Raw genomic sequence first — 14,360 nt, forward strand, 5'->3', positions numbered from 1 at the left:
TCATGACAAACTCCATTAGATGACAATATCTGCCAAAACTTCATTCTGTATTAGGATTATTAAAAAAACTAAACTAAAAAAAAAAAAGCCTATCCTTACAGTAATGAAACAAATCCTTAAGACAACCACCTCATCTGTCAGTTTGCTTCTTCTGTTGTGGTTGAGACATGCAGCAACAAAGAGGAGCATTCACTGTGCTCAGGTTCAGCCAGAGGCAACAAAGCTGATGGTTCAAGGTGATGGACGATGGAGATGTCTTATATCTAATAAGTCTTTCACCTGCTGAAGGTTGTAAAAAACACATCAAGCATCAGACTGTTAAATTGCTTTTGTAAATCTGAATTTAAGGTAAAATGATACATTTATATTGGTATTCTTAAGATAAGCCTACACATAGTTATTGATTGGCCTTAAAAGCAGTGGATGACTGACAAATTGTGCTAAAGTGAAAGACTGTGCAGTCCAGACTGTTAGTTCTTGGACATTTTTGCCTTTTTGGCAAAGTTGGTAAAGTTATGGACAATTAGTATTGATTCTTAGTCCTATCTTTTAAAAGTATTGGAATTATTTAGCTAATTAATAAAGACATGAGCTGATGTCAGCACTGTGTGGGTCAGTTTAATGACCAATTCACTAATCAAGTTTATCAGTCTAATAATGGTATAAAACCATTATTTGGTCCGAGTTTTCCTGCCAGTGTCAAAGCTGCATCAAATGACATAAACTACAAGCATGTAAATAAAGGGAAGCTGAAGCTGAATGAATGTCCACAACAACATCCACACTAACATGACCTGCACTACAATATAATGGCTGGTTTGATGTGCACAAGGATTAAACTGATCTTTCCCACCAGCCCCAAAAAACTGCAGCACCTGTTCAGATGGACCAAAGTTTGTTTTAGCCAAAGCAAACAGGGAAGGTGAGAAAACACCTTCAGGCTGCAAAAATTACCATGCTCTGACCCTGTTTACCAAGTGTCTTAACAACAGGCCCTGATGCAGCTCTTCTGTGTGAATAACTTCATTCCCAGTTGTCATGCCATCTGAGCGTCACAATTTGTATAACTAATCAGTTAATGAGAGAGAGAGAGAGAGAGAGAGAGAGAGAGAGAGAGAGAGAGAGAGAGAGAGAGAGAGAGAGAGAGAGAGTTTCACATTGTACAATGCTGCCCTTTAGTGGCCTGACTTCAGTGGTGCCGCTCATTAATTACACCTTTAAGTTGATAATTATATTAAATGGTATGGTGTTCAAACAAAAGGCACTGATCCTGGGCTGGGTGATGAAATTGCTCTCCACATAACCCAACAACCCTGTTCTTCTAATAGATTTGCTCTGCCAGTGTAGAAAAACAAAAGAAGAGATTACCCCCCCCCCCCCCCAAAAAAAAACCCAATAATACCTAACTTTATCACAACCCAAAATTTCAAGTATATTGCTGAATGCAATTTTCACTCAAGCTGCTTCTTGTGTATCTTGTGTAGAAGAAGCCAAAGATCAGGGGCATAGCATGACGCTCATAAAAGTGCAGGTTCACCTCCATCGCCAGAGGAGGGCACTCATTTACCATTCAGTGGAGGGAACGTTTCTCTCATTAAACAAGACAATAATACTGTAAAATGGAATGGTGGTTGTAAAATAATCCCCAAATTACACTTCACATGCGTAAAAGGTGAATCAAGTTAAGTGGACACTGCAAGCTTGTAACATGTTCCCTGCTTCAAATGTTTGTTAAAATCAACGAGGCAATTCTTTCCATCCTGAGACCGAAAACATGCTCATCACCACGGTTTGTTTGTTGAGCAGCCGCAGCCATTACTTAGATAAAACCGTCAAAGCCTTTATGGAAGAAGCGCTCACTGCATGGAGCTTTATGTGTTTGCTGATGCTTAATAGAGAACAATGACTGGTTAAATTTATAAAGGCTTATATACAGACAACTGACCCCTATTCTTGTTTCATGTCTCTCCTCCCCTCTTCTTCTTTTCTTCTCAACCTCCAGAGTAAACAACAAATAAGAAAGCTGCTGTAAATCGTGACCCTTAAAAGTCTCCTCTTGCGCTCCGTTCACGTTGCGTTTCTGTCCCTCACCAAGGTGAATCCTAACATTCCCATTCCCAGAATGTCACTGCTGAATGCAGCTCTGGCGACCTATAGGCCGAAATGTAAACATCGCTCACATGGTTTGCATCTTCCAGGTCCCCAGTTGCCAGGGTGAACAAGTGAGCACCTCCATGACTTTTCCACTGAGACCTTTGAAATTTGTCTCCGAGTCAGATATCATTCTTTCATGGTCAAGTCAAAACAGAATATGTCGACAGGCACGAGGCAGAACAATGAGGGAGGGTCAGGTACAACAAATCTTCCTTCAACAATAAACCAAATCCTAGACAGAATAGAAAACAGCAAAACAACCTGGGGAAAAGTGATCATTTCAATAGATAACATGTTAACTTAATTCTAAGTTTTCAGTTGTGAAACCAAGATTTAATTTAGTAATGTGCAAGTCTCCTCAACCCATATTTTATTCAAAACAAAAATCTAGCAGAGGTTGAATCCGGTCAGTTTTACCAATTTACAATATAATGCAAAATGTGCTTCTTTTCAGTCTGATGACAACTATAAATCTCCAAAATATATGGTTAAGAAAGGTGGAAGGTGGGTAGCATTGACTAAAACACAGAGATTTAATACTATTACTTCAAATACCCACCGGTCAGTAACATAATTATTTATTAAAAAGCTTTTTTTTTTTTTCTTTTTTTTTTTTTAGAAATAAAGCTTCTCTGAAGATGAAAAAAGATGATGATCTGTAAGAAACTTGTCTGGGATATTCAAGCAAAATTTCAATTGACTTTAAATGATCTTTGCAGTAAGGCCGCACTGTGCTGCCATGGAATTTTGAAACTTCGGCCCACGAACTTGTTGGAACCCCATCTCACCACTGTTGAAATATTGTCTGTGTTCTACATCTGCCAAAATATAAATCTGAATGAGATTTGAAAGGTTTTTGGGACTTTGTTGAAGCATAAAGTCATACCACATAGTATTAAAGAGTGCATGTTTATGTTAACAGTTTCAATTATTGCACCACAGACATCAGCATCGACTGAAAACGTCTCCGACAGCCCCTCAGGTACCTGCTCCTCTTCCACACAGGAAGCCGCGGGGTCTCTAGGTGCACCCCTACCGAACAGAAGGTTGTTAGACATGAAACGTATCCTGAAGTCTTTCCATACCGCATGTTTTATTAGTGGAAGCTCCATATTTGGTCCATCCACTGCCACCCACCATAGGACACAGAGGCCTCTGGTGAAGGGATTCAGCTGATGTACAATGGCATGCAGCAAATAAACCCAGAGTGAGAGATTTGTGGTGGCCTCCCAAGTTGATATTCCGACTACCTGACTGCCACTTGGCAGGTAAATGGAAACAAGAATTGCAGAACCTCTGAGTGAGTGGGTTGAGGTGGCATATGTGCATGTGAAATTAGGGAAAAAATAGGACTGATGAGATTTGAATTGAAACACCATACATCACTAATATATTTATCCTTACATTATGGGGAAGATGAAATTAAGTTGCGACGGAACTATTATCTTCAGCCTGTTTCAACTCTGCCTGAACTGAATTCGAGCAAGAGAGATAAAGTTTTTTGTAAAATTCACAGTGGCTCCAGTGAATCCCAAAAGGAACATCTGTAGCGTTGTAACTCACTGTCTGTATAGGCCATTAAGTTGACGTTTCCATTTCATGTCTAGCAACCCGCACACAAAACAATTCCTCTCGGTATATGTCATGCCAGTAATGGTGTTTTGCTGAGTTACATGCTTAAAAGACTGGAAGCCAATCTTTAATGATCTGGAAACAACAATATTTGGAGTGAAAGCACTGCTATTTTGACCATGTGAAATCAGTCTGAGTATTTTTCTGCTTTTCCTTTGGATGGGACTGATCAAACAGTCCGGTCCCTGGTGTCTCAGCACTCTCATTTCCACTCGCACAATGTCACACTAAACTTCACTCTAAATAGTCTATGGTATGCATGAAAACCTCAGTCCCACAGAGACTGTTTACCTGAAATGAACTCTGCTTGTTCAGTTTGCTCATTTTCACATGAAAAACACATCGTACAGGAACAAAGCAGATACTCTGCCACATTGTGTATGCAATGCTCTGACACGTGTGTTATAAACAAACGTCTGTGCCTATGGTTACTGTTGAGATTCTCCTGTTCAGCAGAAATTAAATGAAAAGGACTGGCAAAAAGAGATACAGACTTAATGAAGCTACTGGAACTGTGATTTATATTAAAAATGTAACTTTACAATTACTTGAATTACACAAACATCCCATGCACACAGAGCCAAAGCAACAACCTGAAAAAATAAAAGGGACCGAAAGTTATTTTGGAAAAAAACCCTCAACAAGGCAGAAAAGCAACCTTAAGCTGAATATAGAAAAGGGACTTATAATGACACACAAATCCCTCGCAATGAACAGACAGTTACGGTCCGATGTGTTGCCCAGTTCGCTCTCGCAGGAGGCCATTAGCTGCTGTGTGGCCCGACCACATGGCAAAAGGCTTGAAGCTCTACAGCAGAGTTCAACACCAACAGCCAGCAGGCCGACACACTGATTCAAAGCCCTGATTGTGTCATCTGTTTTAGTTTAGAAAAGACTGTCAAACCTCATTTTGAAGTGGTGCTGAAACGCGTCTCACCACCAGAGGATGTAGCGGGGGTAAACTCAAGCTGGGTGACAATAGCAGGGTGTACGGCTTCAACAACTTCTTGTGCCACCACAAACTCCCACCGAACAAAGGCAACAAACATAGGAAGGTTTCTCATTCTGTCTTTTCTTCTCCTCTCTTGTGGAACAAGTCCTCTGTTTCACTATTGGAGAGTCAACACAGATTCCACTTTTGTGATCAGGCTTAAAAAGTTTGTATTTGTCAAAGCTTATTGGACTGACTCCGGTCATTTTGAACACTTGTGTCATTTCTGCTGCTATAGTCCTAGAGTGCCGATAACCTTTCACCTCACTTCTCACCTATCCAGCAATTACCATTTACCAATAGTATGTGCTTTCTCCTTTCAGCCCACTCTGTAACGCCCTACAAATTAAAGTAAAAGGTCCAGATTTTTCTATCTGGGTCCCATTGGCCTGCAATATGTGACATCTGACCCCAACTGGCTTTGGCACGTATCGATCTGTTGCCAGTTACTGCAATTGTATGTGCTTATTTACATTAATAAGGAGGCTCTATCAAATCTTAATAAGCGGTTTGTCCCATATCAGCTCTTCATTTGTTCATTCTTCCTATCTAAAAGTGCAATGGGAGTCTGAGTGTTCAGCTATCTGGTTCCTCTCATATGGAACCAGCTCTCAGTTTCAGTTAAGGAGGTTGATACAGTCTGTACGAGGTTAACTTAAAACTTTAGTATTTAATATACATAGATGGATCCTACTGATTCAGGTCACCCGGTACCATTTTCTAGTTAAGCTGCCATAGGTTCAGTGTGCTAAAATACCTACACTGAGCTTCTCAATGTGTAGAATAGTACAATAATATTTTTTTTTCTCTGTAAAGGTGCCTTGAAATGACTGTGTTGTTAATGCATTCATATATACAATTTAATTTAATTATTCATGTGGTATATGTTTTTCTTCTTTTTCCACATAATGCTGAATATCTTGAGGTGCCGTGAGCAGCTTTTTTTCTTTACTCCTATTCCTCCATCTCTCTACCAGTTTGTGTTTTCTTCCATATGTCCCTCTTCGCTCTGGAATACAGTGGAAATATTTCACAGATACCATGAATGTACGTATGCAGACTTCCCACCTTGTTCCTGGGAGATATCACACTTGGCCACACTGTGCCAGGCTGTCAGTAAAGCAAAACAGCTGCTAATGTTGTCAAACGTGATGTTCTTCAAATATGTCTTCCCTCGTCATCGCTGTAAAGACATTGTGACACTTTCACTACTTTATGTATTGCTAAGTTTTTAAATTGTGTTTTGGTCAATGAATTTGTTTTTATACTTTTATTTTGTTGCTTCTCACACTGCTTTAGTTTTTGGTTGAAATGCTAGTTAAAAGAAATAAATTAAACAACAGGAAAGCATGAGAAGGCTGGAAAAACAGCATCCCTTGGTCCAATGTTTCTTAAGTGTTTCAGTCTTATTGTTCATTATTGTGGGGTGTAGAAAAGGGTAAAAAAATCCAGGAAAAATCTCCCAAATCTCTCATCATTCCTCTTTTCATTCACACATCATTTGTTTTGGGTTTTTTTGCCTCCTCCTCTAAATGTGTATTCTTGAGGTGTGAAACAAACTAAATACTGCCATCCTGTGAAGTTTGAATGTCTTTATCTTGCTCTCAGAAGGCTGTTTGAACAGCACTGAATCATGATTTTGGCAGTTCCTTCCACCACCAATTGGAATCCCAGTTTATCTCGAGAGCTGCTGTGAACCTTCTAGGAGAAGAGACACACTGTGATTAGTTGGGAAGTCAGGCCCAACATATTACTGATGTGTTAAGAGTTTAAATCATTCAAGTTTATAAAGAAGAGTATTGTCATTATTGTCTTGGTCACCATTATTGCATATGTCACAAAGGTAAATTACCTTTTTCCTATATTTTAATATACAATATATAGGTTTTGCTCTTGGAATGAATTACAGTGAAATAAATGTGGCATATTTGGCACCTTGTGGGTAAATCTCTAATAAAATTATCAAAATCAGTAAGAAATAACTTTCAAAAATGAATAGATGGATATGACAAATTGGCAAATGATTTCACATCACTTATATTTTACAACATTTATATTTGAGAAGATTCAATGCTTAATTTTCTTATCTTTCTGAAAAGTCACACACCTTTTGAAATACAGCCTTTTATTTTGGTTATTTGTTTGATCTGTTTTTCATTTTCTCAGACATGTCCAATGATGCCCCCAACAGATCTGCTCTAAACCGATCCAGACTTCAAATCGTTCTAAAAATACACAACAAGCACAACAAGAGTCAAGGAAATACAAACGGTCGACGAATAATATAACAAAATTAAACTTCTGAAATGATATTAAAATTCAAGCTTCTGTAGATATTAACCTACTCCACTCAGCAATCTGTCTCTTAACTGACTGACAATGTTGTTAGTTAAACTTGGCGGAGCAACGCTTCCTATTGATGATACGACATCTTCTTTCTTTATATTGAAGGTTCCCACAATCTCACAATCTCATTACTTTTCCTTGAGGGATTCATTGAGACTGTCAATAAAGTCGGTCCTCTATAGAAGAAGCCATAACTCACCTCAAGCCAGATGTGTTGACGGCAGTGTCGCCCCCCCAACCACTCCCCACCCCCCACCCCAACTGTTTCAGGATAATAATGGACCAAAGTTTCCACTGCATAGCCATTAGACGATACGGTTCCACAGGGAATAAGGTGGGTTTTCCACTGTGACCCTGCACACGGGGTTCAGGAGGAGAGAGTGTCAAAAATGAGGGAACTATTCAGCTCCATGTAACAATGCAAAGATTTTGGGGTGGAAACAAGTAATAGACAATATGATTGTTTCAGAAGGAAATGATGAAAAGTATGAAAGACAATAAGTCACACCATTGGGTGTATGTACATGGATAATAGGCACAAAAAGCACTGATATACAGAGTTTGGTGAATTACACATTATTAGTCATTTATTACTGCAAAGCCACAATTTCCAGAAGTATTGGTGTGGTAGTTCTTTAAACGTTATTGTTGCAAATTCTCAAGCAAATGTTTATTTTTCTTTATTTTTGAAGAAGTGACTAATAACTATAATCATGTACTAATTTTGAATAACCTGTACAACACTGCTTGCTCATGTCACATTTTGATGTCGAAGTCCATCTCATGTTTGTGTTGCCGTCTTTCACAATAAATTGTGACTCTCCATCCAACAAGCTGGGGGATCTCTCCTGCATTCCTTCCTGTTTGTCGTCATGGTGCCAGCAGGACAGCTCTGCTGTATATAAGGGCCTCCTCTCTGGAGTCCTGAGCCAGAACGACAAAGAGATCCCCACCTTCTGCTTCACCACAGCCAGAGAGGAGGATCAAACTCTGATCCACAGGACTCTGACCAGCTCCACGCATCTGAAATTAAGGCGACTGTTATAGACTGCCGAATTCTTTTGATTCTGCTCTTCTTAAAGGAACATGGCAAATCTGTCAGATCGAACCCTCTTCATGTTCTTAGCTACAGCACAGGTAAGCATTACATCAATAATTGAATGTTGTTGTATTTGAATTGAGAAATTGATGATTTATTAACTTTCTCAATGTTAATATGCATTACAAACTATTGAATTGTTTCATAATTTACACATCTTCTGTAAAACAATAGTACCTTTTTAATCAATCAAAGATCTTTGCAATTTAGTAAATAATTGCAGGAAGAGTTCTATTGCAGATATATATTTGTAATACAATATAACATTTGTCCATTTGCTGTTTACTTGAAATTGTATCATATAATCTGTGATGCAGTATAATATGTAATCCCACATGTCCATAGCTGGTAAACGTGATTCATTGAAACATGAAAAACAACAAAATCTGTTTCCTTTGCAGGTTTTTACACTTGTCTGCTCTCAGATGTGTCCTCGGAGATGCCAGTGCCCTAAAGAGCCCCCAGCGTGCCTCCCTGGGGTGCCCCTGATTCTGGACGACTGTGCCTGCTGCCTGGTGTGTGCTGGTCAGAAAGGACAAGTGTGCTCTGATATGAACCCATGTGACATTCGCAGAGGGCTGCAGTGCGACTACTCAGCCGACGTCCATAAGAGGACAGGCGTTTGTAATGGTGAGGGGACTGCTGTTTGGGTTATTGCCCATCCCTGCTTCTTGAGGGCGAGATAACTTGTAAGGACTCAAATGTATGTCACCCTGTCTAAAACCTTTTTTTCCTCCTTCCTCCAGTTCATAAGGGAAACGTGTGTGTTTTGGATGGCTCTGTCTACCACAATGGACAGACCTTCTTCCCCAGCTGTAAATACCAGTGCATGTGCCACGACGGCCAGATAGCCTGCGTGCCGCGCTGCAACGTGGACATCATGCTGCCTGGGCCAGACTGCCCCATGCCCCGCAGGGTCCAGGTTCCTGGAGAGTGCTGTGAGAAGTGGGTGTGTGAGCCTCAGGTGGAAGCCAGCGCACTGGGCGGCTTGGCCATGGCGGGTAAGCAGACTGCAAGTCCTGATGAAACACACATTGTGTACAGACATTCCTCTGTGACGTAGGTGCCACTGTAGTGTGAGACATGGGTTAAAGTAACAGTAAAACAAAGGAAGAGCGGAAAGAAGCAATCTGACAAAGAAATGCTCTGCTTCTTTGTTGTAAAAAGCGTAAACTTTTAGGTTTCATATGTTTTCGGTTGTGTTGAATTGTGTGCTTGTTTCTTCAGATCTTTTTTTCCCTCAACATCAAACCTTCTGTACTTCTGTGTATTTATTCAGCCTATCGGCAGGAGGAGACAGTGAGCTTTGACAGCTGGGATCCCAGCCTGAACTGCATTGAGCAGACCACAGAGTGGGGCGCCTGCTCTCAGACATGTGGCATGGGGGTTTCCACCAGGGTCACCAACAAGAACCAGGCGTGTGAGATGGTGAAGCAGAGTCGGCTGTGTATGATCAGACCGTGTGATGAGCAGCAGGAGCATCTGGCGCAGCTTGCACCAAAGGTATGTTATATGGAGATTCTCTAAACATTTACAGAGATTTGATGTTGTTTCCAGTGTGCCCATCATTCACTTCCTGTTTCTTCCTCCCCTTGCAGCGAGGCAGTAAGTGCCAGAGGATGGCACGCAGCGAACAAGCAGTTCACCTCTCCCACGACAACTGTACCAGCGTTCTCGCCTACAAGCCTCGCTACTGTGGCTCCTGCACAGATGGCCGCTGCTGCACCCCGCACAGGACCAAGACAGTGCTGGTTGAGTTCCAGTGTGCCAACAATAAACCCGTCAGGAGACCTGTCATGGCCATCCTAACCTGTGTCTGCCACAGCCACTGCCCTCGGGACAACACCATGTGGCAGCCGTCAGAGCTGGCATACGGACGCAGAATATAGGACAAAGTGTTGCCGTAACAGAACAGTCAGAGAAAAGCGGGTAAATCCAGAGAATGTGTGTTTGGAATCACAGGAATTGAACAGGATGAAAGATAACTCTCTTTTCTCTAAAAATATGAGTTGCATTGACAAATATTCTTAGAATAAGAAAACATCTCCTCAATCGTTCAATCTCTTGGAAAATGATTTGGTCATTTAACAACTTGTGGACAAGTTAGTTTTATTTTTTCTGTCAAGTGCAAAGAAAGCACTTAAACCTTCTGACACGTACAGCCGCTCCTGGAGATCAGGCAGAGGATAGAACAGACAATGCTGGACAATTGTTTGCAGGCTGTGAGGATTATTTTCACAACATCTATCCTTGAGAAGGGAAACTATGAATGCATGCTACCATACAGAGAAATATCAAGGAATGTTTTGGCTGTAAGCCTCGAGACGGTTCAATCAATTCTTAGAAAATTAGATTTGAAAATTTTTGTTGACAAAGAACAGAAAACCAGTTTCTTGTTCAGCCCTAAATTATGAGGACAAAGTCTTTTGTAATGTAACCAAAAGCATTTGCTTTTGATGCCACTTTTATACCATGATGGAGAAAAAAAAACCAACCTGTAGTATTATTAAAACTGTAATTAGACAATTAAGGTTTGGTTATAAATGGCAGTGATAAGCGAACTTTCACGCTCACAGTTACGGAAATGTTCCAGTCATGGGACACATCTGTGAAATAACTGAACTGTGTGCCCAGACCTGGTGCCAGACAAAGATTTAAACTATGAATGGAAGGTCACTCTGGTGGCTGAGTGCCAATTCTAACATTGGCTTGAAATATTACCCCCGTGTGGCTGGAATACATAAATGTTGCTTTCTGTTTAATGTAATGCACATAAAGGCTATTCGTATGATGACAAGAGTTTTGTAAATACTTGCTATATAGATTGTAGCTTGATCTGAGTGTGTATCAAATACACAGCTGTGTAATTGTAATTATAATATTGGAAACATGAAGTGTATATATTGCTATGTGATGTTACAATTTCCAATTTGAAATGTGTGTATCTCTTTTGGCCACTTCTCATGTCCTTTGTAATACTGCAAACTCATGCATTTGTAATAAATGTGTATTTTTTAATGAAGCCTTGACTCTCTTTACTCTAGTATAAGGAGTATTAAGAACTTGATGAATCATCCCAGCGGATGATAAAATGGCTGATAAATTGCATTTAATAGGGTTTCGGGTTTAAACGGAGCTGACTGCAAGAAATGAATCTGTAAAGAATTTCCCCAAGTCTCAGAGGAAATTAACAGATACTTTATGAACCAATAACAGTCAAAGGCAGCTAACGGAGAAGAAAGTATAAAAAGGAAGGAAAAGAGAGAAGTTGGGGTAACATTCATGGTATAAGATGAAAGAAAGTTTGCCTAAAGCTTCTATGAAGTGGTAGACTGATGTTTTATAACTTGAGGCTCATCACTGCCCAACATCACACTGGTCTGTTGTAAATGCTGTCTTCATACATATGTTATGTGGGTTTTAGGTTAATCAAATGTATGTCAAGTGTTATCTAACTCTCATCCTGTGAATGCTCTCAATTTTACAATTCAAACATACGTTGCAACACGCACCCGCAAATTCTCAGATATTTTTAAATTTCTAAATCCCTTCATTTTGAAAATAATACTGCAATCTGAAGGTTTTACACACCTGCTTCCAGCATGGAGCTTTTTACAGATGCCTCTTTTAACAGTCCAGGATGTGCATGTCTAACACAGGACTCGAGGGTGACTGGACCCTTCAAAACTCGCTGACAGTGGGTGGTGACCCCTACACCTCTCTAAGTGAACCCTGCCTGAGAGGTCATAATGGAAAACCTGAATAATCCCCATGAGATTGCTGCTGTTTCCTAAAATAGCTCCACAGTGGAAACTTTGGCCCATAGCTTGAATCTGTTCAGACAGAGAAATGTGGCCCAAACATGTGGCTGTGGCAATGTTTCCACTGAGACTGGCTGTGTGGTCACAGGATATTTAGGCAACAGAAATGAGCTATGAGGAAGACAGTAAGAGGAGTGGCTTTGTTAAAGAGACTAAATGAGAGAAAACTACAAATTCTGGAAATAAAATGTTACACTAAATAAACAATACACACATACTAACAGTTATTAAGAAACATTTAAAATTATTCCCAATGTTTACCAGTATATGTTAGTAGTCTAGTTAAATGTACATATTTTCTTACAAATGTGTTCCTGCATGTGGTTGAAATGATTCTGCTTCCAAATTAAGATACAAATATGTGAGCGCTTGCATTATGTCAATAAGACTTGCTTTAAATGTATATATAACGCGCACTGGGACTGATTTGAATATTTAATCATGCATGTAGACAAGATCCAGTGAGGTCAAAGGACCTTTTTCTTTGGTCAAAGAAGTGACAGTATGAAACTAACGTGATGTTAAATGCATGTTTTACAAAATAGAAATGGCTACACATTATCGGTTAAATCTATTTCTAGAATAGTGGGCCATGTATTGATCCTTGAGGGACACCCTTATTGGCTATTTGGTGTTTTCATTTCAGCAGTGTTTCCATTTCAGCAGTTTGAAGTTTATCAGAGAAATAATAACTCATGAAACATCAAGACCCACAAACGAGATTTATCTATCTGTCTATCTGTCTATCTATCTATCTATCCATCTATCTATTTATCTATCTATCTATATATCTATCTATGTATCTATCTATCTATCTATCTATCTATCTGACTGACAGGACAATTTACAATAAGCGAACATGTGCCTTCTGTTAGAGTTACAAGTATCACAATGAAGTGCAGTAAGCCGGAGCAGTTTTCCAGGTTCAGATGGAGAAGAACGGAGGAGCTTGAGCACAGCTCCTCCAGTTTTGAGGTCTGATTTGAGTCTTGGATTTGTGTCTCCCAAAGACTGAGAGATGATGAAATCATTCATAGCCCCTTCAAAGAGCCCAACTCGTTTCAGTAACTCGGGGAGATTCCCAAAACATGGTCATTGATTCTGGTCCAAACTCATGTCTGGGGTGTGTGAGCACTGTTTGCATGAAGAATGAGTCAATTACTCCATCTAGTGGTGTCTAAAACCAGTGTCAAACCCCAGTGACGAAGGGCCTTTCTTTCAACTCTCTGTATGGATATCCACTCAAACTAAGCCACAGTGAGACTTCATAGTGATTTACTCTTCTTTCAGAGGATAATGAAGATGAAGTTCGTTGATATAAACAATTGACAGCATTGCACTTACTTGCGTGTACAAAAAGTTGAGATAAAAGTCTGCAAAATGCAATTTTAAGTCAAATGAATACCACTTACCTTTTAAATAAGAGAAAGGCTTACTGTAAATTGATTTTGAAAACCCAACATTTAAAAAGAGATAATCAAGCAGCAACAACTTCAGATACATTTATTGTGACACACATTACATGTAAAGCTTTATATTGTGGTACAGAGACTGATATGTGAGATGTATTGCTCATGTTAAAACAAAGGGGGAAAAATGTCGTACTATATCAGATATCCACCATCCCAACACAATTTTAGGAGAGTTACATTTAATCTATTTCAGCAGGAGATTAAGACTAACAGAAAGAACAGGAAGAGTACAACAACATAAAAGGGATTGGACTGTTGCCACATTTGTTGAGCCCCCCTCTGGAGCATCCTCTGAGTCCTCTGAACACAGCCCACACCATCAGAATCACTGAAGCTCAAGACCAAAAACACTCTTCCTTCAAATTTGCCGCCAGTAAAAATGGATATCAGGGTTGCATTGCCTGCATCATAGAAGAACACCAACCCATTCTCATAATCTACAAACACTCCGACTTTCTCTATCACCGGAATGTTTTGCAGAGGTCTGTAGTCACAGTCCCCGAACCTTATGATCCATTTTCCATTTGCGCAGTTTGGAGCCCTCTTTCCACAGACTGATTCTACTACTCCTATTTCCCAGCCTTTCCTTCCTCCAGTCTGAACCTCAAAGCAGAATTTCCCCCCAGAAAAGGCCCTATTACCCAGGATGTATGAATAGTCACTCCAACAGTGTGGCCCCTCACTTGGAAACCTTGAGTTGACAGGATCAGGCATTTCACGAAGCACCGTGCTGTTTGCTCTTGCTTTAAATTTGCCTTTCCTCTTGCTTTGTGCAACTGCTCTCATCTTCCTTCCTCCTTTCTGTTCAATTCCCTGCATTCTTGCTTCACTTCTCTTCCGAGCCT

General features: G+C 40.0%; 1 protein-coding gene across 1 annotated transcript; it reads left to right on the top strand.

Moving 5' to 3' along the window:
* Positions 1–7,400: 7,400 nt before the first annotated feature.
* Positions 7,401–10,111, top strand: LOC308133254 (CCN family member 3-like; the record flags this gene model as incomplete). Its single annotated transcript, XM_080500555.1, has 7 exons — positions 7,401–7,457; positions 8,006–8,157; positions 8,206–8,260; positions 8,624–8,852; positions 8,969–9,223; positions 9,502–9,725; positions 9,821–10,111. 7 exons carry the CDS (start codon positions 7,401–7,403, stop codon positions 10,109–10,111), a joined length of 1,263 nt encoding a protein of 420 aa, XP_080356681.1.
* Between the last annotated feature and the right edge of the window lie 4,249 nt (positions 10,112–14,360).

The sequence above is a fragment of the Blennius ocellaris genome (assembly GCF_963422515.1).
Source record: "Blennius ocellaris genome assembly, chromosome: 8".
NCBI classification, from domain to species: Eukaryota; Metazoa; Chordata; class Actinopteri; order Blenniiformes; family Blenniidae; genus Blennius; species Blennius ocellaris.